This window comes from Trichosurus vulpecula, chromosome 3, assembly GCF_011100635.1.
Source record: "Trichosurus vulpecula isolate mTriVul1 chromosome 3, mTriVul1.pri, whole genome shotgun sequence".
Taxonomy (NCBI): domain Eukaryota; kingdom Metazoa; phylum Chordata; class Mammalia; order Diprotodontia; family Phalangeridae; genus Trichosurus; species Trichosurus vulpecula.
The window spans coordinates 81,637,732-81,662,908 of NC_050575.1; the positions used below are offsets into that span (position 1 = coordinate 81,637,732).

Sequence of the window (25,177 nt, forward strand, 5' to 3'; positions counted from 1 at the left end):
ACACATATGCGTGTGTGTACATGTATGTGTGTATGTACACGTATACATACACACATATACACGTGGCAGCTAAGCGGTGTAGTGGGTAGAGATCAGGACTCATCTTCCTGAGTTCAAAGTTGACCTCAGACACTACCCGTGTGACCCTGGGCAAGTCACTGAACCCAGTTTATCTCAGTTTACCCATCTATAGAATGGTCTGGAGAAGGAAATGGCAAACTGCTCCAGTATCTTTGCCAAGAAAACCCCAAACGGAGTCATGAAGAATTGGAGATGACTGAAATGACTGAACAACAACATATATACACATATCCCCCACATATATACACACGTACACATTTTATATTAGTATATATGTTTTATATTGTAATGTATTAAAATTAGGTAACAATCCATGTTGCTTGTCCTTTTCCGGACAGAAGGAAAAAGCAGTGGGGGACCTGGGCCCTCAGTCTAGTGGCTTGGCTTCCTGGGAATGGGCCTGCCCCGATTTAGAGGGCTGTCCCATTCTGGTTGGGAGTGAGGAGTCAGGAGAAGGTGAGAAGCTAGTCAAGGGAGGGAGGTTTCACTGATAACCAGAGTTGAGGGCAGGATTAAGAGAGATTCTTACCTCCAATGTAGAGGGGAGTGTTGGTGCCAACCGTTGGCTGTTTCTGGAGTTTGCCCAAACTCTTAGGGGCTCCTTTGTCTACCACCAGGTTCAAGGTCTGGTTTAACATCACAAGTTCCACACTGTGAAACTGCCCATCATTCACAGTCTCCACGCTGGGTTACCGAAGGGGTGGGAGAGAAAAGAATGAAAACAAAAAAGAGGTAGGTAAGAGGAAGCAGCTAAGACACTAGCGGGGCAAAAACCAGAAACTCAGAAGCCAGGTCAGTATTCTTTTCCTATTGTCCATCCCCCAAACACCCTTAACTAATAAGGTCTTTTAACTGATCATTAATCAACAAATATTTATTAAGCATCTAATATAAGCCCTACTATTGGGTACAAAAAAGTTGGGTTTTTTGGCATTTGTTTATGTAATATAAAGTCCTTGAGGGCAAGGACATTTGCCTTTGTCTTTGTATCCCCACTTACCCACTTCTTTCCCCAGACTGGGGCTAGGAACACCCAATTATTTGCCTCATGTGGGGTGTGAATCCAAATCCTTGGACTCCAAATCCAGGACTCTTTTTAGTATCTACCCAGACAGAGAATCTGCTCCGGTTTCCTTCAGCCTTGTTGCAGGGGTGGGCTTTAGTTGAAACAACCTCTAAAACTGTGCAGGGAGAATTGGCTTATGGGGGTCCAGCTAGAGAAGGGGGAGCCATGCTTTAGGTGGAGGCATCAGTGGCTACTCCAGGTCCAGTTTTTGATTTCTGACCCCAAAGCAACAAACTGGTCATCAGCTCAGATAATCCAAAGGGTGAACCTCTCTGGGGCCAAACTTCTGAAGGCACTTGCCTCAGATGGGGCAGTACCAGGAAAACTAATGGAAAGGGCCAAGAGAGGGAAAGTTCACTTCTTCCCAGCAGATACTAATCCTTTACATTTGTTTTGTGCTCTCAGCTTTTTCAAAGCACATTCATATTTATTATCTACTCAGTCCTCCCCCAAACCTTGCATGGTAGGCAGATATTACAGTATTTCCATTTACAGATAAGAGAACTGAGAACAGCCTGGGTAAATGACTTCTTTAGGTTTGTATACTGAGATGAAGACATAGACCTTCTCATTACTAGCCTGGTGCTCTTTCTACAGTGAAATTCGGGTTCATCTTGACCCAAACAAGACTTTCTCTGGAAATTCCACCATGACTCCACTGTCTTCTACCCCTGGAACTTCTTGTATAACCCAGTGCCTTTTCTCCCTGGAATACCCCTCCTCCCATGTAGGGGAGAACCTTCGCCAGATCCCTTTTGTGTGTTGTCTTCAAAACTCCTTAAAGGCAAGGCCTGTCTTTCTTTTTGGTTGGATTTGTATCCTCAGCACTATCATAGTGCCTGGAACAAAGCAATGCTTAATAAATGTTTGACGCTTTGCCTTTCCCAAGGTATGAGTTGCAATTCTAAATCCTTGCAGCTTGGGGACAAATGGAAAGAGCTGCTCTAACTCATTATCTTGACCTTTCTTAAGAGAGGGATATAATGCACTTACTAGCTGTGTGACCTTGGGCAAGTCACTTAACCCCAATTGCACTGCCTTCCCCCCTCCAAAAAAAAGAAAGAAAAAAAGAGAGGGATATAGTAAAAACTTTTCCACACAGGAGGCCTTAATAAATACACATTAAATTGAATTGAGTTTGGGATAGCTTAGGTGTAGCCTCTCTCCTCAGAGGTAATGGATGCCTTGAGATGGCTTCTGTGACCTCAAACACTTGTGATCAGCCTTACCTAATTCTAAGACTTCTCTAGCAAGTCATTATTTAATTCATACTAAGAAAGTCCTTTGGTGAAAGGGGACCCTCAAATCTTCAAATCTGCTAATATTACTGCTATTTCAGAAGCGTCTGAGTAACACAAAACAGGAGCAGGGAAATAAGAGGGAGAGAGGGTGCAAAGGTCCTGGGAAAATGTTGGAGGTGTGGTGGGAGAGGGAGACGACAATCAATCCCTTATCTTATATATTTATGTGAACGTTAACATATAGCCACAAATACCCCCTCCCCTGATAAGCACGTATACAAATACACAACAAAGCCGTGTTTTGATGCATACACACAGAGAGGCATACACATACATAGACCGCACACATTCATAAAAAGACACTGTCACAGAAACAGACAGAGTGGCACAGGCTGCTTTAGGTAGTGGGGTAGTGAGTTCCTCATCACTGTGGATATTTGAACAGAGGCTGGATAATCATAGAATCAGGGATGTTTCTGAGGAGACGAGAGTCTTTCTGAATCTATAATCTTAAGATTCCCTGGGTAACAGACACCCATAATCAGACATATGGAGATATATACGCACATTAAAAACTAAATGCTTCCCCAACTCTAGTTCCAAGACACATTTTACAGGGTCCTTTCTCCTTCCCTGCTTCTTTCCTGAGACCCAGAGCCCTGCAATTTTGGCAGATGCCTCTGCTTGGAGACAGTGGCTTGGCAGGAGATGGATGGAGAGCCACAGTTGTGGAGTGAGCATGCTGCTCCCCTTTCCCACCCCCACCAAGAGTCCTTGTGTGTGATCTGTTCTTCCCCTGCTGCCTCCTCCCACTTCCCTCCCCCCTTATCCCCAGGGCCCCTCAGGGGATCCTTAGCCTCATGTCCACTGGGTGTGGGGGCCCTGGACAGATGGTCTCCTCCCTATGGGAGATGTTTTCCCTTCTCCAGACTCAGGGCCTTACACTACGGTTAGCTGGCCAGAGATGAAATCATATGCATCTTTGGGGCCTGCACTGACTAAATGCCTGACAAATAAATAATGCATTCACACATTTGATACAACAACTCTGTGAAGTAGCCAAGGGGTCATTTTATAAATGAACAGCTGAGGCTCATAGAGGTTAAACAACTTATCTAAGCATATATAATTTGCAAATGTTATAGAAGGGAATTGAATTCAAGACTTCTGACTTCTAGGTCATAAATTTAAAGCTATAAGGGACCTGAGGCAGGCATCATCTCTTCAGAGCCCCTCATTTTACAGATGAGGAAGTCAAGGTCTAGACAAGTGAAATGACTTGCCTAAATAAAGTCACACAGGCAGCATGGGGTAGATATAGGATTCAAACCTAGAGAGAGCTTCCTTCTGAAGCATGCTGCCTTTCTTCCCTCCCCCACACTGGGTAAAGACACATGGGCTGTCTGGAACTGAGGATGGGTGAGGGGGGCAGGCAGGCATTCTTAGCATGGAAACACTGAGCAGCAAGTTGGCCTGGTTCTACTCCAATGATCTACAGATCATCACAAGTGTACGGTAACAGGTGCTAAAGGTATTTAGTTTGTTTCTAGGTAACATGTTAACAGGACTCTTCATAGGCAATGTATTATCTGAAAGAAGTGATTTGACACTGGGAATTCTGGATACTATTTTAATTCAATGGGGGTAGATGTTTTAGGGGCAGGGGGAGGTTTTTAGTGCCATACAAAACTATACCTATCCCTTCTACAATGAGGGCCAGCCTGGCAGCAAGTGTGAACTAGGTGCCCTTTGGTGAGGTAGTGAGATCCTCATTACCTTAAGTATTCAAGTGGACTGGATAACCACCTGTCAGTAGTGCTGTAGACTTGACAATGGAGATGGTATTGCCGCACTGTATAGGAATTTTGACCAAATGAACTCGAGTACCTTTCAATACAATGCAGACAAGTCATGAAGCTAAGATTTTATGATTCTTTGATTCTGTAGTTCTGAATTTATTATTCCCTAAGTGGGAGTGGCTGAGGACAGACAAGGGAGGTGGGCTGGTATAGACCCACAGGTCCCTTTCCCTGCTGTTAGTTCTTGCTTTGGATACTTTAAGTTGCTACCACTAGGTGGTAATAGAGATTCACCAAGAAGGAAGACTTTGCTGTCTAAGGTAAAGCTAATTAATAACCATGGCCTACAAACTCAGCAGGGAGTTAAACGTTAGTGGTGGAAACACAGCATTATCAGGACCACGAGCAGCTCCTTTCACCCCTTCTGGACATGGACTTCCACGCCTCGCTTCAGAAGATCCAAGAAAGGACATTTTCTGGGAAGCTCAGGAATAAAGCTGATCACCCCCTAGCTTGGGGAGCACAAGGGGAGTAGAGCAGCTCTGGGGGGCATGTCGGCCTCTCCTTTATCCCAAGTGGTTAGAAAGATAAGCTATCCCCTGCCCTGGCCCCTCACCATGACTGAATGATGTAGCTCAGCAGGTTCAAAGAGGCCCACAACTGTGAGATCGGGCTATCCTACATAAGACCACGCATCTCGGAGACCATTTAGTCCAACCTCATTTTACAGATGAGGAAACTCAGACCCAGCCAGGTGGTGTGAATTGCCTAAAGTCATGCAGTAAGCATCAAAGGTAAGATTTGAACATCCACCCTCAGACCCCACAGCCAGGACTCTTTCCACTGTTCCATGCTGTCCCCCAGGAGGATTACTAGTAGACATTAATAGACTGCCTCCAAGTTCACCTCTCTTGAAGGTAATATGGTGGTGGTGCGGGGTCCTGCTGCTCTCAGCAGGTCCTAGGGAGCCTGCCCAGTGAGAACAAGGGATAGGGGGTATGTGGTGAGGTGGGGTGAGCAGATTAAGGCAAGAGGCTCTAACCCTGAAATGAACCTGAAAACTGTCCGGAGCAGCTTAGGGGCCTGTGTGGGGAAGGCCCTTGCTTTGTGGTGAGCTATTCTATCTGCAGCTGCTCAGTCCAGTCCCAGTAGTTTGGGGATGGCTTCCTGCAGGCAGTGGTGATTCTGGAGGGATCCTAGGGAAGACAGCTCATTAATGCCATCAAGTCATCCAGACTAAAGCATTTAGTCTTAACTATGGTCTTGATTAATTTCTAGGACTGGTTAGGGCAAAGGAGAGACAAAGTCATATGGTCTCTAAAGTTGTTTTCTCAACTCTTAAAATGGCTGAAGTACTATCCAGCCTGCTATGGTCTGCAGTAAGCGTGATGCTGGCAATCCAGCCATGCCCTCTTCTCATCTTGGTTCCTCCCTACAACTTTCTCCATGGTTGTTCTTTACATAATAGAAGTCATAGCAGGGAATGTCCAGATCTGCTGGCCTCAGGGGGCAGGGCACCTCCCACTGGGCTGGGCATGCACACTGGCCCTGTGAACACATGCTCTGGCCCTTTGCTAAAGGTTATGTGTGACCAGAGATTCTTGCTTGGTCCTCATGTGTCCTGGGGTCTGAGGGCTGCGCCAAAGAAAATTGGCAACTGAGCCAGGACCTGCCTCCTTTTGGGGCTATAAGGAGTAAGGAGAGATGACTTCTGGTCTCTTTCAAGGCAGTCTCTTTATTGGGTACCCCATTCCTGCAGGGTTACCTGATCACCCCTATTAATACTGCACTGAATGAAACGAACTTCAGAACTAGAAGGAGATCATACTGTTCTATACCCTCATCTTACAGACAAGGAAATCAAGGGCTCAGAGTAGAAAAATGATTTGGTTAAGGTCACTCAGCTAGTTAGGGTGAAGCAGAGTAAGTCAAGTCAAGCCAATAAGCATTTATTAAGCGCTTGCTATGTGTCAGGTGCTGGCCAGTTCTTGGGGATGCATCATATCTAGGGTATGCCCCTGATTTCTTTCTACTCGTTGCTTCTGTTCACAGCCTGCACATTTCTATATTTTTCCTTGCGCAGACTACACACAGCTCTCTGCTCCCTCCTCCTCCCTGCAGTCCCTTGTCAAGTGAGGCTTGGAGGCAGGGAGCCCACTAACACAGACCTGAGACCCCCTCTCCATCACTGCCTTCAGATTCATTCCCACAGCAGCAGTGTTAAAGCACTAACAACGGATTTGCAAAGGAGCTTGCGACTAATGGTGAATCCAATGGGGTTGCCCTCCTCAGAAAGCCCCGCAGAGGGAGAGTTGAGGAATTGGAGTATCCATAATAAAATGGTTCATTTAAGTGCTTAGCTAGAAATAATAGGGACTATACCACCCCTAGGCAGAAGTCTCCCACATGGCCAAGCCTCTGCCTCCCGCTGTCTGTTCCTGTGTGAAATGAACCGAGAGGCTCCCAGAAGAGACACACAAGCAGGTACTCCTTCAGTTTGAAAGCTAAGTTGTAGGGAAAGCATTTAAAAGGGTGGGGGATTTAGGGCTCAAAGGGCCCCACTGAGAGCATCTGGCCCTGAATCTCACTTTACAGATGAAGAAACTGAGGCCAAGAGGGGCGAACTGACCTGCCCAAAGGCACACAGGTTTTAAGGATCCAAACTGGGGCATGAATCCAGATCCTTGGACTCCAAATTCAGGGCTCTTTCTAGTGTCTCCCCAGACAGACAAACCTACTCTCGGGTCTCATTCAGCCTCTTTGCAGGGGAGGGCTCTAGTTGATGCAACCTCTAAAACCGCTCAGGGGGAACCATCTCAAGGGAGCCTAGCTAGAGAAGGAGAGCCATGCTTTAGCAGAGGCATTGGTGTCAACTCTAAATAATTTTGGATTTCTGATGCCAAAATTCAGAAACCAGTCATTAGTTCAAATAATCAAAAGGCTGAGCCTTTCTGGGGCTAAACTTCTGAAGGACTTGCTTCAAACATGGCAGCGCCTTGTTAGCAAATGGAAAATGGTTATCACTGCCCCAGGGCCAGCAGGAGGAAGGTTCATTTTTTTCTAGCCAATATTAATCCTTTACATTTGTATCATGCTCTCAGCTTTTCAAAGCACGCTCTTCTCTCCTTGCTCTCTTGAAGCTCTTCCAAAACTCGTGAGGTGGGTAGGGAAGTATTATTTTCATTTTACAGATAAGGGAACTGAGGCATAGACTAGGTAAGTGACTTCCCTAAGTCTATACGGTGAGATGAAGACACACACACGGGTCTTCTGTTAACCTGGAACTATTTCTACAATGGAACTCAGGTTTACCCTTACCTCATTGGACTGCCTCTAGATTTTGGCACTATGACTCCGCTGCCTACTCACTCTAGTACATGCCTCTGCCTTGCTGAACTGCTTCTTCCATTGGTGAGTTCCTTCCAGGGGCCTCCATTTTGGGGACTGGCTCAAGCCAGCCATGCTTCATTCACTTCTGGCTGTGCTTCAGACTTTTAGGACTTTGCTACCATGCCCCATCATGGGTTACTCTCCTTCCCCTTTCCTCTCCTTTTTATGTATTGTCTTCCTCCATTAGAAAGTAATCTCCTCGAGGGGAGAGACTGTCTTTCTTTTTGCTTGTGTTTGTATCCATAGCACTTAGCACAGTGTCTGGTCCATAGTAAGCAATTAATAAATGCTTGGTGCTTTACTGCCTGAACCCTTGTGCTACCTGTGAGAAGTATCCAATGCTAGTGATAATGAAGTCTCTCATGCTATTCTTGTGAAAAAGATGGACAGATATAGGATAGAGACAACGGCCTAGTTATGTGGGTTTGGAACTGGTGGAGTGGTTGGATTCAAAGAGTTGGATGTTAGCCGGAAGGGAAGTATTCAGTGATGCATCCTGGGGGTCTGTGCTTGGCCCTGTGCTATGTAATGTCTTTTATTCAATGACTTGGATAGAGGCATAATCTCCATCCTTAACACATTTGCATATGACACAAAGCTAGGATGGATGACTAATACACTGGAGGGCATCTTTTTCTTTCTCTTCAGTGTATGGCATAGCTCCTGGTACATAGTACGTGCTTAAGAATTACTTGTTGACTGATTGAAATTTAATAGGAATAAGATTCCTTACATTGGCGCCAAAAAAAATATGCTCTACAGTCAGAAGAAGGGGAGGGCTGATCAGAGAGCAGTTAGTTTTAGAGGATTATAAGGTCAAAGGAGTCAATAGCGTAACATGGCAGCCAAACAAAGTTAAGGTAGAAGGACCAGGGGACAATATACCCTCTTCTACCCTGCCCTGGTTAGGCCACGTATTTAGTATTGTGCTAGGTCCTTATGAGGTCGTAGACCCCAGAGGCCATTTAGTCAACCCACTCCTTCTACAGGTGAGGGGACTGAAGCCCAGGATCACTCAGGTAATAATTATGAGGCAGGATTTGAACCAAGGTCCCCTGAATCCAGAGCCAGTGCTCTTTCCACTGTCTCTGAGCTCCACACTTTAGCAAAGACCCTGATAGGCTTGAGGATGTCCAATGGAGGGCAAATGCTGTAGAAGGAAGGTGAAGGGCATTGAGTCTATGCCACATGAGGACCAACTGAGGACACTGGGGCAGTTCAGCTTCAAGATTAGAGGACTCAGGAGGAATATGATGGGGGGAGACTCAGGGGGTACTTGAAAGGCTGCCCCATGGAAGGATTTGGTTTGTTCTGTCTTATTCCTGAAGATAGAACTGGGAACAATGGGAGAAAGATGCAAAGAAGCTGGTTTGGATTCACTCTAAAGAAAAACATCCTAATAACCAGCTTTCCCAAGGTGGGAGAGGCTGGCCAGGAGGGAGGGGTCCTAGATGACAGCCACTTACTGGGGGTGCAGTAGCATGGATTCTATTTCATTCAGGGGACTGACCTAAACCACCTAAATTACCTCTGAGGTCCTTTTCTGAGATTCTGATTTTGTGACGTCAAACCAGCAGAAGCTCACCTTTCTCTGGCACTTGCTGCCACATATGCTGGGTAAGTGAGTGGGCCTGCAGTGCCACAGACTATACTGGTAAACAAGCTAGGGAAGTAAATGAACTGCAAATAGCTCTAACCCCCAAAGTCCTCTGGTGGCACAGGGAAGACTCTGAAGTGGGGGTGGTAGAGAGGGTAGGATCAGTGTCAGAGAAGCGGGGCAGGGGATAACATTTACCATTACCCTGATGAGCTCTGGGAAAGAACAAGCAGAGAGAAGCTGATGAGCAAACCAGGAGAAACCAGATTCATCTGTTAGAAACTTGTGAAAAACCTTTCACTAGCATTTCCTGAAATGCATTCTGAAGGTAGGCTTATTTTGCATTGTGGGTATTTTATGCCCTTCTCATTTACAAAGAGCTGACTGGCTGAGAGGACCCATCTCAGTGGGGTAGTTTGCTAGTACTAAGTCCAGAGTGGTTGGTTACCACTGGGCACACCTCTTCTGGGAGGCTCCTCCTGCTCTGTGCTTGGTCTTTTTAGTGGCTATAGCATTCCTCCTCACATGCCACTTGTTCCCTTTAGAAACATGCTTCCATGTCCACATCCCTACTCATGTTTGGCACTCCTTCCTTCTTCCCCCTTTCCATATAGAGCCACTCCCTAAAATCCACTTAATGGGCTTGTTACAGAGAGCTGGGGAAAATACAATGACCAGAGCCTTAGAGAGGGCAGCCAGGCCTAAGAGTGTATTTGTGAGATCACAGAATTAGGGAGGAACTGAAGAGCTCCACCATTAATAAGACTGTAAGCACCTCGAGAGCAGAGAGCTAGCACCTTGTTTTTGCCTTTCTTTGAACCCTGAGTGCTTAGAACAGTGCCTGGCCCACAGCAGATGCTTAACAAATGCTTGCTGACTTGGATCCAACGCTCTCATTTTACATGTCAGCATACTCGAGGCACAGAGAGGTTATACTACTTGCCCAGGGTCACACAGCTAGTAAATATCCAGAGGAGATGATTTAGAAGCAAAGGCATTTTCCTGTCCAGAATTCCTGGGAGGTTTCTCCTGAGTCAGAGGGTCCCATGCTTGGAGGTTACAATGTAGGAGAAAACCAGCAATAAAAGATAGTGGAAAGAGCATTGGATTGGCAGGTAGATCTTGGGAACAGGACACCCACCCTGCTTTAATTCTACTCAAAAATATTTATTAAATACCATCCAAGTAGAAGCATTTCTTTCTTTCCTTTTCTTTTAAAATATTGTATTAATCCTACAAATCACCACAACCACTCCTGCTGCAAAAGCCTATGGGTTCCACTTCTACCCCTTCCTTTGAGATTGGCATTATTACATGAGCCACAGTTCGCAGGCCCGGGATGATCTCGTAGTGACTGTCCAAAGGCCAAGGGACCCACACAAGGGTGCTAAGTTTCCCCTTCGACCTCCTCACACCCTACACATACGCTGTTCTCCTCCTTTCAAAGGGAAGGGAGAAGGGGGAAGGCAGGCGGTAAGACTGTCCTTGAGCAAGACGCTAGTGTTTAAAATTCACTCCCAGGTATTCTTGAGCAGCCTTGGTCCCTTATTCCCTCTAATCTCTTCCCATCGAGTTTCATGCTAATCCCATCCTGCTTTCTTCCTTAAACTAATAAAAGATTAGGGTGACATTTTGAAAAGGGCAGCTCATTAAGCAGCCTCTTCCCCCATCTGAACAGATCACTCAGAGCAAAGGTAGCCAGCTGGCCATTAATCTTATGGTAATGAGGTGTCATCTTTCAAGGAGAGTTTATCTTCTTCCTTTTCCTCTCTTTCCTCCTCCATCTCCTCTCCCTGTCTGGCTCCCCGGGAAGGTCAGAGGTATAGCGAGGACAGCCATGTTCGATCTATCCTGGTGGTGTTGCTGGAAGCAGCTGCGTGGGAAGGCTGCACCCACCTGTACACTGTTGTGGGAGGAGAGCTCAGGCTGTCATAGACCAGTCTCACATGCCCCTGGTATAGCTCCAGCGCCAAGGGGTCATTATCTCCTTTGTAGAGTAGGATGCCGTTGTCCTTGTCGGTGGCCACCTGTAAGGGGGCATCAAGAAGGGAGAAAGCTTGTTAGCTCACTGAGGACCCTGAGGACAGGGGCATCCTGACGCTCAGAACCCAGGGATTCCTCTCTTCTTCGGTGTCCTACAGCACTCACGGTCTACACTAGTAAGTGGGTACCTAATATAAAATCCCTGGCCTTGTCAGTTAATTGCACGTATCCTTGAAGGCAGGCAAGGCATCTTAACATGTCATTGGCTTTTCCCTAGTATCCAGTATAATACAGAGACCACAGTAAGATGCTCAATAAGTTTGCTGATTATGATTATAATGATCATAGATATATAACTGTCACTGATTTCAACCCCCGTATTTTTCAGATGAGGAAACTGAGGACCAGAGAGGTTAAGTGACTAGCTCAACGTCACGCAGGTAGTAACGGAATTTGAACTCAGTCCCTCTGACTCCAAATCTATCATGCTTTCCATTATCTCATGTGCTCTCTTCAAGCCTCCTGGCCTTCAATCAGATTTTCAGGAAGGGTAGGACTCTTCTAGCCAGTAGTAAGGAATGGACCTGGGGAAAAACTTGGTACTATTTCTATGTAAGAGTGTGTAGTCCTCTGTTCAGCACTCTGTCTTTTAGAGTATGTGCCTGGGTCATTTTGGGTGGACATAGGGGAAGCCCTACTCTGTTCCTAAAGAACTAAATTAAAAAAAAAATAAATGCCTACTAAGAACAAGGTCTGATGGTAGAGGGTAGCAGAGATGCAAAGATGAAAAAAGTCATGGGACCTGCCATTGGAGAGCTGGAAGTTGTAGTGTTGATATGATTAAAGATCTTCCCCACCCATTCAATAGGGCCTTTATTTACTAGGTTCGAGGCCCCAGGTCCATGATCTTTTGCTATTTAGGTCACTAGAGGTATGAAACCCTCAGGGCCCTAAGGAGAGGTGCTAAGACCAGAGCCAATTGTATGTGCACTGAGTTCTAGCCAATCAGATGTGCATGAACTCAGCCAATCAGATGCTGGCTAGGACTGTATATAAAGGGAGCCTAGAGTGTGAGAGCAGCAGAACTGAGAGCAGCTGAACTGAGAAGCAGACATCCAGAGGGCATTGAAGAGCAGACATTGAGAAAACAGACATTGAGAGAGAGCCAGCGTTGAGAGGAGAGTACAGACAAGAAAGTTGCAGAGATCAAAGAGCTGAGAATCTACAGCAGAGAGACTGGAGAACTGAGAATCCAGAGAATCCAGGAGACTGCAAGGACTCTGAGAACTGCAAGGCCTTTCAGAACTGTGGGAAAAGATGCAGGCAAGCAGACAAGTTAGGATTTGTGAATGATTGTTTATAGGAAGGCCTTAGCAGGGGGGAAGATTACAGGATGACTTTGTTCCTTGCTATAATACTGTGTTATAATTTCCTTGTTGCTACAGTGAGGTGGGCTTACTGGTTTTGGAACATAATTACCGCCATATTGAATTGGAGTCATTGGTCTTGGAATTTGATGCTCTAGTGTCTAAATAAATGTTTTACTTCCTCTGCCTTCTACCTAGAGAGTTTTTCATACTTTGTGATTCCAAACCATAGAGGCATGTTCATGGTCATCCTCGAGGTCATGAATATTGCCTTACTGATACAGAAGTCCAAGGGAGAGAGATGGGTATGGATGCAGACCATGATGGTCAAGAGCCAAATAGACAAGTGAAACGAGCATTTCACAAACTTCAGAGGAGACAGTCAAGGAGGAAATTCTATCCTGAGTTAATGAAAGGATCCTTAACTTGAGAGGCACAGGATACAGTGGAAAGAGCACTGGATTGGTGAGTCAAGGGAACTGGGGTCAAATCAAGTCAAGGAAACATGAGTGTATTAAGTACTTCCTACACATCAGACGCTGTGCTAAGAAAGACAAAAGCAATTCCTGCCCTCAAGGAGATTACAATCCAATGGGGGAGAGAGCATACAAACAATTATGTACAAGCAAGATTTATACAGGATAACTTGGAGATAATCTCAGGGGACTTTCCTAGGAAACTTCTTGAAGAAGGAGGGATTTTAACTGAGACTTGAAAGAAGCCAGAAGGTGGATCTGAGAAAGGAGAGCATTCCAAGCATGGTGGAGAGCCAGTGAAAATGCAGTCCGGATATGGCGTGTAGTGTGTGTGAGAAACAGCAAGCAGTTGAGTGTCATTGTAACAAGGATGAAGATGGGAGAGAGATGTAAGAAGACTAAAAAGGTGGGGAGGGACTAGGTTGTGATGGGCTTTAAAAGGCAAGCAGAAGGTATTTCCCCATTCCCATCCTTATCTTCATCCCCATCCCCCTCCTTATTCCTAATCCTATTCTCACCCCCATCCCCTTCCTCACCCCCATCCCCAACCTCGTCCCCTTCCCCCTCCCTATCCCCATCTCCGTTCCTGACTCCTTCTTCTAGTGCCCTGACTCTTTCAGAAAGGAACTATTTGACCTGGGGGACCTGACCCTTTCCTAGCCAGGGAAGAGGCCAGTATAGCCAGAGGTGTTTTCCAAGCAGGTTTCTGGTTTTAAAACTGCAACTCAGACCCCAAATTCCTCCACCTCCATTGTAGCATGACCTATGTTTTGATTGGGTCTCACACCTGTTACCTGCCTGTGAAAAACACATTGTGTTCTTTCATGAGGCTCTTCAGTCCAGCCACATTCCTTATGATCCCTCTCTAACATGCGCCACTGGGCCCTAACTACCCTTGGCTGACAAGAAGCCATTTGGTTGTAGAAGAAATATTGAATCAGCAGAGGAGGATCACTAGTTGTTTTCGGTGTTAAGCATTTCACTTGAGAATCTTTCCTGTGCCTCTCTCACTATCTTGTCCCTGATGACTCTTTAAAAACATTTTATTTTTGATTCTTTACTTAAGCATCAAAAAGGAATATTTTCATAGAGATAGCAGAATTCCAGAAGAGGGTTGTATATGAAACTGGGAGTCCCTGATGGCACTTTGAGGGAAAGGGAGCGGTGAGAGTTGGCAGAGCCGAGTCCCTGAGGATCTTAGCAATATCCTAGCAGATGAGCAGTAAGTCGGGGTTCTTGCTCTGCTGAGTCCTGGCTCCCTGATATTTCGTGTTTACCTAGGTCATGAAGCTCCAGGGGCTCCCTATTGCCTCTAGGATAAAACACCCATGACTCACTTTCACATTTAAAGCCCTTACAATCTAGCTTCAGGCTTCCTTAGCAGATTTACTGTGTAGTATTCTCCTTCATACACTCTGTGTTCCAGCGATGCTGGCCCACTTGCCTGAGGACATTCCACTACCCCAGCCTTCCCCCATCTCTGCATCTTTGCTCAGACACTCTCTCACTTGTGGAATGAACTCCCTTTTCACCTCTGTCTCTTAGAATCCTTAATTTCTTTCAAGGCTCATGTCAGTCGTCCCCTCCTCCATAAGGCCTTTCTTCTGTAGTTAATGGGCTCCCTCTCCCCACACTGTTACTTTCAATCTATCTTGCATCAACTACATGCTATCTTTCCTAACAGAAGTTCCTTGAGGGCATTTTTGTCCTTGCATCCTCAGGGCCTGGCATGAAGCAGGCAGGCATGTATTTGAAAAGCACTTGTGCAAAGGTCAAATTTCCCCTAAAGGCTCAACATTGATGGTGGGGGCTGGGTAGAAGTGGGGGCGGTGTTTCCAGGTTATGTACCTACCTGCAAGGAGATGTTGGCCTGGGGCCGGATCTTGGCAGAGGCCAGCTCCACGTAGGAGTCCTTGCCCACAAAGTTGACGGTGATGAGCTTCTCACACCTCTGCCCAGCAAAGCCGGCAAGGCAGCGACAGGTGGGTTCCTGCTGCACCACGATGCACTGGGCCCCGTTCTGGCACTCGTATTGGTCACAGGGGCTGGTCTGCAGCAGCACCATGGGTGGTGGGTGCTCACAGAAGAGACCACTGCAGGGGAGGAAGGAGCGAGAGGTCAGAAAACTCTCCATACAGTGAGCCCAGAGCTCGGCTTTAAAGGTGGTACAGCGACAGACAGTGTGGCATTATCTACAGAGAACTGACTTTGGAAGGGGGATGCCCTGATTCCAAGTCCTGACTCTGACACATTCTGGTTGTGTGACCTTAGGTAAGTTGCTTCACCTCTAAGGGCCCTAGGAAGTTTTTAAGACTTGAAGTTGTTGATCTGCAGTAGAAATATCTTCACCCCCCGAAATTACAGATTGAGGCTGAACAACAACCAAAACCCCCACGTGGAAAAACAGATAGCTCTAAATAGGAAGTTGGGACACGTAGCTTCTTCTATTTTTTTTTTTTTAGGCAATTGGGTTAAGTGATGTGCCTAGGGACACTTAGCTAGTAAGTGTCCGAGGCTGACTTTGAACTCAGGTTCTCTAGACTCCAGGGCTGGTGCTCTATCCACTGTGTGCTACCTAGCTGTCCCTTCTTCTTCTTCTTCTCCTCAACTGTGTGATCTTAGGTAAATCACTTTACCTTCTGTGCCTCAGTTTCTTCTTCTGAAAAATGAAGGAGTTGGACTAGATGGTCTCCAGTGACCCTTCCCACTCTGCTCTTCTTCAGTTATTGGATGAATGCTAACTTACATACAATTTGCCTGGCTCTGCATGCCACTCAGATGCTGCCAACCTAGGCCTTTCTAACCCTCTCTGTTAAGGGTTATCTGAGCTCCTCTGCCTTCCCCCAACTTCTGCCTCTTCCCAAAGTGAACTGCCCTGATCTCTGCTTCATATCTAAGGTCTGAGCCCATGCTTTCCTAATTATTACCCGTCCCGTTTATTACTTTCTTTGTCTCAGAGACAGACACAGTTTCCCTTATTCCCGGTCATTGGCTAGAATGGAGCCAGGGAAAGATGGGCTCTCAAGAGTGGCTTCTGCCAATCAATCAACAAACATTTATTAAGCAGCTACTATGTTCCAGATGCTGTGTAAGGTTCTGGAGATAAACATACGATAAATGAGATAGTCCCTACTCACAAACAGCTTGCGTTTTAGCGAGAAACTTTGGTATGTCATCCTGGCTTTGTTCTTACTAGACTCTAAGACAATGCAACCATCTGACACCATGTGACCTAGGCTTAATAGTCAGAAAATGTGGGTTCTAATCCTAGCTTTAACAGTTCTTTGCTACGTGCTTGGTCAAAACATTTTCACCAGGTGTAAAATACATGGATAAATGAAGGATCTGTGATTTCTGTCAGTATGAGGAATTCTTTCCACTACTACAGTCACACCTCTTTCTGACCTACAGGTGAGTCCTGGATAGTTGCTTGAGGCCTCTACACAGGGAAAGTGATTTGCTCAGGGTCCATAGCCACTAAGTGGCAGGCGTGGGATCCGAGTTCAGGCTGTTCTGATATCAAGCCCAGCACTTGCCTCTTCTCTCTAGCCACAAAATCAGGGTAACAAACTCTGCCTTGCATCCCTTACTGGGTTATTGTGAGGATTGTCTTTGAAATAAACACAATATAGGAACAAAAAGTGTCATGGTAATAATCCCCAGAGTCACTGCAGTTTCTTCATGAGTATTTTTTCCTTTGGTCATTAATCAGCCTCACTGCTCCTTCCAGTCTGGGCCCTCTCCAGACTAGACATCCCAACACATACCTGAAGCCCTGGGGGCAGACGCAGGTGTAGCCGTTGATCGTGTCTACACACTGGGCCCCATGACGGCATTTGTGGGCCACACAGTCATCATCATCGGTCTCACAGAGCTTTCCGCTATAGCCAGGAGGACACTCACACCTAGAAAACAGGCCAAGCCCTGCTGGTCAGTGGTGTTAGTCAATTCGATTCAATAGCCTCTTAGTAATAAGCCTCCTTCATGTGCCAGGCATTGTGCTCGGTGCTAAGGACGCCAAGACTGAAACAATCCAGTCTTTGCCCTCAAAGAGCTTATTGGCTACTGGGGGAAAACCCTATAAGTGGATATAAAGTAATTTCAGTGAGGAAGTGCATTGACACCTGGGGCATCAGAAAAGGCCTCTTTTAGCAAATGGGACTTGAATGGAGCCTTGAAGGAACTGGATCTCTAAGAGGCACAGAGGAAGGAGGATGGGATGGGCTTCCCAGGGATGGGGTGTAATCCACACAAAGGCATAGCAACGGGAGGGGGAAAGTCATATACTAGGAATAGCAGGTAGTATGGTTAGGCTGAACACAGAGTATGGAAAAGGGAGTGATGAACAATCAGCCTAGAAATATAGGCTGAAGTAAGCCGGGAGAGCCTTTAAGTGACAAACAGGGAAATCTGAATTTTATGATAGAGGCAACAGAGAGGCATGGGAGCTTCTTGAGCAGGGGTGTGATATGGTCAGGTCGATGCTGCAGCAATATCAATTTGGCAGCTGTGTGGAAGATAGATCGGAGCGGGAAGGAGACCAATGGAAACAGTCAGGAAGCTATGGCAGGAGTCCAGGGGAGAATTCATGAAGGCTTTAAGCAAGGGAGATGCCCACATGGATAAAGAGAAAGGGAGAGATTGGAGAGACATTATATTTACTAGCAGAAAGATTGTATATGGAGGGTGAGGAAGAGTCAAGAGCTGAGGATGATTCTGAGTTTGCCAAACTAGGCATTTGGAAAGCTGTGTTGTACTCAAAAAAATGAGTTAGGAAGAAGGATGGATTTGGGCAAAGGACAAAAGAGTTCTATTTCAGGCGTATTGAGACCGAGATGCCTCTGGACATCTAGTTTGAAATGTCCAAAAGGCTGTTGGTGATAAGGGGTAGGGGCTTAGGAGGGAGATGGACTGAACACATAGATATGGGAGTCATCTGCATGGAGATGATAATGGAACCCATGGGGGCTGATGGAATCACCAAGGGTTTATTGAAAGAAAAGAGAAGGCCAAAGACAGAACCAAGGGGACCCCCAAAATTAAGTGGGTAGGACAATGATGATGATCCACCCAGAAGAATGAGAAGTAGTGGCTAGACAGGTAGGACAATAACCAAAAGAGAATGATATCATGAAAATCCATGGAGAAGAAAGTATAAAGAAGGAGGAGGTGGTCAGCACCAGCAACTGCAGTAGAGAGGTCAAGAATCAGAGATTTAAGTAACTGTATTCATTAACTCCATTTGCTGTCTACTGTATGCCCTAGGCACTGGAATAGATAGAAAGTTTAGATGACACACAATCTCTGCCCTCCTGAAGCTTATAGTCAAAAGGGGGATAGACACATATGGTTATAACATACAACATCACATTAAGGTGTGAGAGGATTGTAAAATGAAGTGTTAAGTCTGATCCTGGAGGAGAAAATAACTGGGAATCAGGGAAGTAGGTGGTATTTGAAGTACGGATAGGAATTCCCCAAGGGAGAAAGGAGGAGACCATTCCTGACAAGCTTTTGAGCTTTGGCTCATACTCTTCTCCTGAGCTAGAATACTAAGCCCTACTCTCCCCTTTCCTCTACCTGTTAAAATCCTCCAAAGCACAACATCCTTAGGTCCTATGTCCTTGATAGAGTTTGCCCTGACTCCTCCAGCCCTTTGAGATTGCCTTCTTCTCCAAATTCCTAGCATTTACACTTAGCATTTATATTTCAATGCTTCTAGGAGCTGTAACTTTGTCATGTGAACATTCCCTGTGCATCACATTCCCTCTTTTTCTTACTACATTGTCTTTGAGTAGCCATGGCTGAAAAATTCACCACCTTGGAGCCAACCTGGTGATGGGCCTCTCTGAGCTTAGCTAACTGGGCCTTAGACAACAGACATATTGTTCATCACCAGACCCATTTTAGAGTCTATATTTATTAATCAATGGCAATTAATCAACAAGTATTTACCATTATTCAATCATTTCAGCCATATCTGACTCTTCGTGACCCCTTTGGGGTTTTCTTGGCAAAGATACTGGAAGAATTTGCCATTTACTTCTCCAGCTCATTTTACAGATGAGGAAAGTGAGGCAAACAGTTAAGTGACTTGCCCAAGGTTACACAGCTCTGAGTATCTGAGGCTGGATTTGAACTCTGGGCTTCCCAACTCAAGGCCCGGAACTCTATCCATTGTACCATCTAGCTGCCCAAATATTTATTAAGGACCTGCTAAGTGCCAGGCACATTACTAGGTGCTGGGGAAACAAATAATAAAGAATAAAATAACCCCTACTTACAAAGAGATTACATTTGAATGAGATGGATGACAAAGACAAATAAATAAATACACATATAGACACACGTGTATATATACAGAATAAATATAAAAAGAATGAATTCAAACAAATGCAAAGTAGCTAAGCGCAAGGTGGTTTAGGAAAGAGGCTGCTAGTAGTTGGGGGGACGACCTTATACATGGGGGTGGTGCTTTGAAGCTGAGTCTTAAAGGAAGAGAGGGATTCTATGAGAAGGAAATGGGAGGGATGGTATTCTGGCCAGGAGGATGTTCATGCAAAGGCAGAGACAGACTGGAGATGGAGTGACATGTGAGAGGAATGGAGAGAAAGCCAATCTGGCTGGATTGTAGAGTGTGATATGGGGAATAATATATAATAAAGCTGCAAAGATAGGTTGGTGTCATGTTGTGAGGGGATTTAAAAGCTAAACAGAGTTATAGATCCTAGAGGCAATAGGGAGCTAACAGAGTAGATTGGATAGGGGAGTAGCAGGTCAGATCTTCATGTAAGGAAAATTAGCAGCAGTATGCAAGATGAACTTGAGTGGGAGAGATACAGCAGGGAGACCAATCAGGAGGCTGTTGTAATATCTAGGTAGGAGCTTGGAGGGCCCTAACTAAGATGGCTCTGTGTGAGTAGAGAGAAGGGGTCAGATGTAAGATGTTGTGGAAATAAAAATGACAACTCAGTAGATATGTGAGCTGAGGGAGAGTGAGTCTGGTATAATGCTGAGGAAATGAATCTGGATGACTGGAAGGATGGTGGTGCCTTTGACAGAAACAGGGATGTTTTTGTACATGTTGAAGTTGAGATGTCTCATGTCTGAATCTGAGATACATCCAGTTTGAAATGTTCAATAGGTAAGTGATATAGTGAAACTGAAGTGCATGGGAAAGACTGGGGCCAGATATAAAGATCTGTCAGTCTCAAACATAGAGACGACGATAAAGTCATTGGACCTCATGCGGTTATGGGTGGATGGGTGGGGGAGACAGAGGGAGGGAGGGAGAGAGAGAGAGAGACAGAGAGAGGAGGGAGAGGGAGAGAGAGAGACAGAGAGAGAGAGGAGGGAAAGGGAGGGAGGGAGAGAGAGACAGAGATACAGAGAGACAGAGAGAGGAGGGAGAGGGAGAGAGAGACAGAGAGAGAGCGGAGGGAAAGGGAGGGAAGGAGAGAGAGAGTGAGACAGAGAGAGATAGAGAGAGAGACAGAGGGAAAGACAGAGAGAAAGAAACAGAGACAGGGAGAGAGGAGGGAGGGAGGGAGGGGGAGAGAGAGACAGAGAGACAGACAAAGAGACAGACAGACAGAGACTGAGAGACAGAGAGAGAATATAAAGAGGGGAAATAAGAGGGCCTTAGACAGAATGGCCACAGTTAAGGAGCATGATATGGAAATGGAGCAGGGGTGACTAGACAGTAAAGAGAAGAGAACCAGGAGAGAGGAAGTATCATGAAAACCCACAGAGGAGAAAGTATCCAGGAAGAGAAGATGGCCAGCATAGTCACATGTAGCAGATAAAGTGAGGAGGACTGAGAAAAGAATATCAGATTTGGCAATTAAGAGATAATTAGTCATTTGGGAGAAATCACTTTCAGCTGAGTGATGAGGATAAAAACTAGATTATTCTAAGTGGTTGAAGAGTGTTTGAGAGAAGTAGAGGCTGTGATTGCGGATTGCTTTTTTTCTGGGAATTTGGCTGAGAACGGGAGACAAGATAGAGATTTTAGTTAAGGTTTTTTAAGGATGGGAAAGACTTGGAGGGCATGTTTGAAGGCGGTAAGGAAGGAATCGATGGATAAAATAGCTAGCATTTGAAGCTTCACAAAACACTTTTATAAGTATTAACTCATTTGAACCTCACAACAACCCTGGGAAGAAGGTGCAATTATTCCCCACTTTATATATGAGGAAACTTAGGCAAGCAGAGGCTAAGTGATTTGCCTCAGCTCACATAGCTAGAAAGTATCTGAGGTTGGATTCAAATTCAGGTCTTCCTGACTCTAGGTCCAGTGCTCTCTCTACTGCACCATCTAGCTACCTCTGACAGGGAGAGGTTGAAGACTCAAAAGAAAAGGAGATCCTTAAGGTTGCAATTTGTTGGAGCAGGCAGGAGAGAAGGGGATGTGTATGTGGAGGGTCTGGAGTTGACTAGGACGAGGATCATCTCATTGTCAGAGACTGGAAGAAAGGAGAAGAGAGTAGGGGGTTGTCAAGGGGTCCTGAGATGAAGAGAATAAGAGGGAAGGGGGCTTCTGTTGAATGGCCTCAGTTTTCTCAGCGAAGAGGGGAGGCCCTCATCTGAGAGAGCAGGGAAAGGGAAAAGTGAGAAGCTTGAGAAGGGAAGAGCAGGCTTAGAATCGCTTGTGTGGGGAACCACTCAGGGAATCGGTAAGGGAGGGCCAGAGGGCTACTCTGCCACAGTGAGGGCCCAGGTGAAGAGGGGTTACTTGAATTTATAAGGAGCCTTGTCAATGTGGTTGTATGACTTTCTATGGTTCTCATCAGCAGACCATAATAAGGAGTGGAGAATGTGCTTAGTATAACCTACTAACCTAGGGCCGAAGGGGGTCAAGAAATGAGCAGTGACAGGAAAATTGGGAGAGTGATTCAAGAGCAGAGGAAATTATTGACTTGAGAGTCAACATGTTGTAGTAGATAGCAGCCAGGACTGGGAGTCGGGGAGACCTGAATTCAAATCCCACCTCAGACACTTACCAACTATGTCATCCTAAACAAGATATTTAATCTCTCCATGCCTCAGTTTACTCATTGGGGGTTGGACCTCTAGGTCCCTTACAACTCTAAATCTACAATTCCATGATTCTAAGAACAATGGGAGGAAAGTAAAGTTAGAGCAAGGCTAACGGCCTGAGAAAATGCTGAGGGGCAGGGACTGGAGGGCTCCATGAGGATGTGGGAGGGGTGAGGTATAGGGACAGAGGAAATAGTGAGAGCTTATGTCAGAGTTTTTGATTAGGGAAGAGGAACCCTTGTGGATAACAGTGAGATCCAGTGTGGGCCGTGCCATTGTGTAGATGAGGTGTGGAAGGAGGAGGTCCTTGGATTGGAGGAGGCTGAGGGATAGGGAGGCTAGGGATGCTTTAAGGAAGCAATGCGAATGTCCTCATATGAGGACAGGGGTTAGGGAGCAGAGGAAGGAGGAGAAGAACCAGAACAACAAACATACTATATCACATCGACCAGCTATGTGATATCGCTATGTATTCAGTCCTGGGGAAGAAAGGAGAAAAATGAAACCATCTCCCTGCCTTTAAAGACTTTACATGACGTCGGGGGAGACAACATGGAGCTATAAAGCTATATACAGAATCAATACAAAATAATGCAAGGTAGCTGGGGAGAAGGGCACTAGGCACTAGCAGTTGGGGAGGGGATCAGGGGAGGAGTCCTGAAGGAAGTAAGGGAGATGAAAGGGCAAAGGAGAGGAGTAAGTGCATTTCTGGCAAGGGTTCCAGCCAGGGCGATGGTGAGGAGGCAGGAAGTGGAGTGACAAGCTGAGGAGCAGGAAGCTGGGCAGTTTGGCTGGACCGAAGAGTTTAGGAGGAGGGCTCATGTACAACGAGTCAGAAAAGTGGACTAATTTGGACTCCGTGTTGCACAATTTAGCAGTTATTTCTATAGACTATGCTGTGGTATCGCCGGTTGTTTCGTGTGTTTTAAACCATTCTGTGTCAGTCCTTTTTTTTCCCAACAGCCCTATGAGACTTTGAAAGGCAGGGCTGGTGTCTTATTCTTTTCTTGTATTTTGCTACAGTGTTAAGGAAGTGTTTAAGGAAGCAATGCGAATGTCCTCATATGAGGACAGGGGTTGGGGAGCAGAGGAAGGAGGAGAAGAACCAGAAAAACAAACATATGATGAGACCAGCTATGTGATATCGCTATGTATTCAGTCCCTCTGCCACTCAGTAAATGATTGATGGCGGACATCTCAGAGAAGCTGGGACGTCTTCCCTTGGCTAGTTGATGCTCAGAGCAAGGAACGGCTCATTTTACTGCATGCATTGGAGCAGAAATACTGTCTGATGGGAGAAAGCAAAGATGTCTCCACCGGTGCTCTTCTTACACCCTCCCCCACCCACTTGGGCCTATGGATTATTCCATCAGACAGGTGACTCTTGTCACGGAGGCTGTTCAGGATTGGGCGAGGCAGGGCTACCTGAAGGCTGCATCATGGTTTGTCTCTCGAGACTCAAGCTGGGCAATGGAGGAGTAGGAAGCCTAACATCCAGCCTCAGGAGCCCTTTTGTTCTTTAGCCAGAGTAGCAAAAGCTTCTGATGGCAAAACCATTTCCTTCATTCCATGTCTTCCCTTGCACTCTGTTAGCAAGAGGGTCCTTTGAAGTTGCTGTGTGCTAACACAGCTCCCAGGAGGCTGTCCTGGCTCTGGCTAGGGTCTACATTCCCCGGAGGGCAGGCCACTCATCTTAATTGCTCAGTGTCCTCTATGGGTCTCCTGGATACGGTGATGCCCAGGCAGTACTCCTGTCTTCCATTAGAGGGCTCTTGCTCCCTAGGAAAAAGGACAGGGATGCTCCCCAAACTATAGGCATTGGTTTTTTTTGATGGTCTCTGGAGGGGAGGGAGAGAGGGAAAAAAAGAGGGAGGGAGGGAGGGAAGGGAGAGAAAGAGAGAGACAGAGAGACAGAGACACAGAGGGAGACACAGAGACGGAGAGCTGGACAGACAGAAATAGAAACACAGACACAAAGACAGACAGACAGACACAGAGACAAAGACAGAGACAGATAGACAGAGACAGACAGAGAGACAGAGACAGAGATAGAGACACAGACACAAAGAGAGACAGAGAGAGAAAGAGACATAGGACAGAGAAAGAAACTCTGTGTATGTGATAGCATTTCCATTATTATCCCTGTGTGTAGAGGTTTACAACTTGCCCATAAAAATGTGCTCCAGGATGAAACTTGGCACCCCTGGACTTGATCAAAGATTCATCTCTGCTTCTTCCTAGCTGAGAAGTGGGAGTTACACCCTTCAGAACATATTCAGGTTGGTGTAGATAAATACACACGTTCACAAACATAAATACACATGCATATCCCAGAATGAATGAATGCAGACGCATGCAGGTTCACAGACACTCCCCATGCTGATCTGGCTGGACTGTGTCCCAAGTCTGCAAACTGCTCTCTCCTCTCACCAGCTGCATTCTATTTGGAAGTCTAAGAATAATAAGCACAGGGAGGAGACAAGGGAGGGAAAGAAGGCCGTCAGAGACTTCGCAGAGATGGAGGGCTAGCGGTTCCAGGACAAAAAAAACACTTGGCTTTCTTTTAACATCTACCCCTTCATGCTGTCCTTCTCTCTTTTTTGGGGGAAGGGGGAGTAGCATGAGTGGGAAAGAGTGGGTACACACAATGCCAATTCTGCCGAGGTCCCCAGTACCTCAGTGATGACCAGAAGCTAATTAAGATTGCAGTAATTTTGGAAGAGGATACCTTTGGGGGTTACCATGACTTCAGAAGAGTGGCAGGTTTCAGGACCAATGTCCTCACTTGCAAAGCTCATATAAGGCAAAATTTTATAATCATCTTCCCTTTCAAGGGAATGGTATATTCTGAATACAGAGAATACAGAGGCTTGGGCCATGGGGAGGAAGTTTTCATTCATTCTCTCGTTCAACATGTATTAAGTGCCTACTATGGGCAAGGTCTTGTGCTAAGTGTTATGGAGGACATAAAGATAAATAAAAACGGTCCCTGACCTCGAGGCAGTCATCATCAATATCATCCATGATGTTTCCCCAAGGTGTACAGGGATGGATGGAAGTACCACAAGGCAGTGTATAGAAGCCCTTCCCCAGCGCTTGAGAATTAAGAAGAGTGGTGGCAGCCATCTGGGCCAAACA

At 46.0% G+C, this 25,177-nt stretch overlaps 1 protein-coding gene across 1 annotated transcript in view; it reads right to left on the reverse strand.

The window, feature by feature from the left end:
- SLIT3 (slit guidance ligand 3) overlaps positions 1-25,177 on the reverse strand; it is a 792,609-nt gene that overhangs the window by 8,149 nt on the left and 759,283 nt on the right. The window contains exons 30-33 of the mRNA XM_036752562.1: positions 16,768-16,905; positions 14,853-15,093; positions 11,071-11,201; positions 611-765 (exon numbers count right to left, since the gene is read on the reverse strand). Of these exons, the coding sequence (XP_036608457.1) occupies positions 611-765; positions 11,071-11,201; positions 14,853-15,093; positions 16,768-16,905 (665 nt within the window). The remainder of the gene's footprint in view (positions 1-610; positions 766-11,070; positions 11,202-14,852; positions 15,094-16,767; positions 16,906-25,177) is intronic.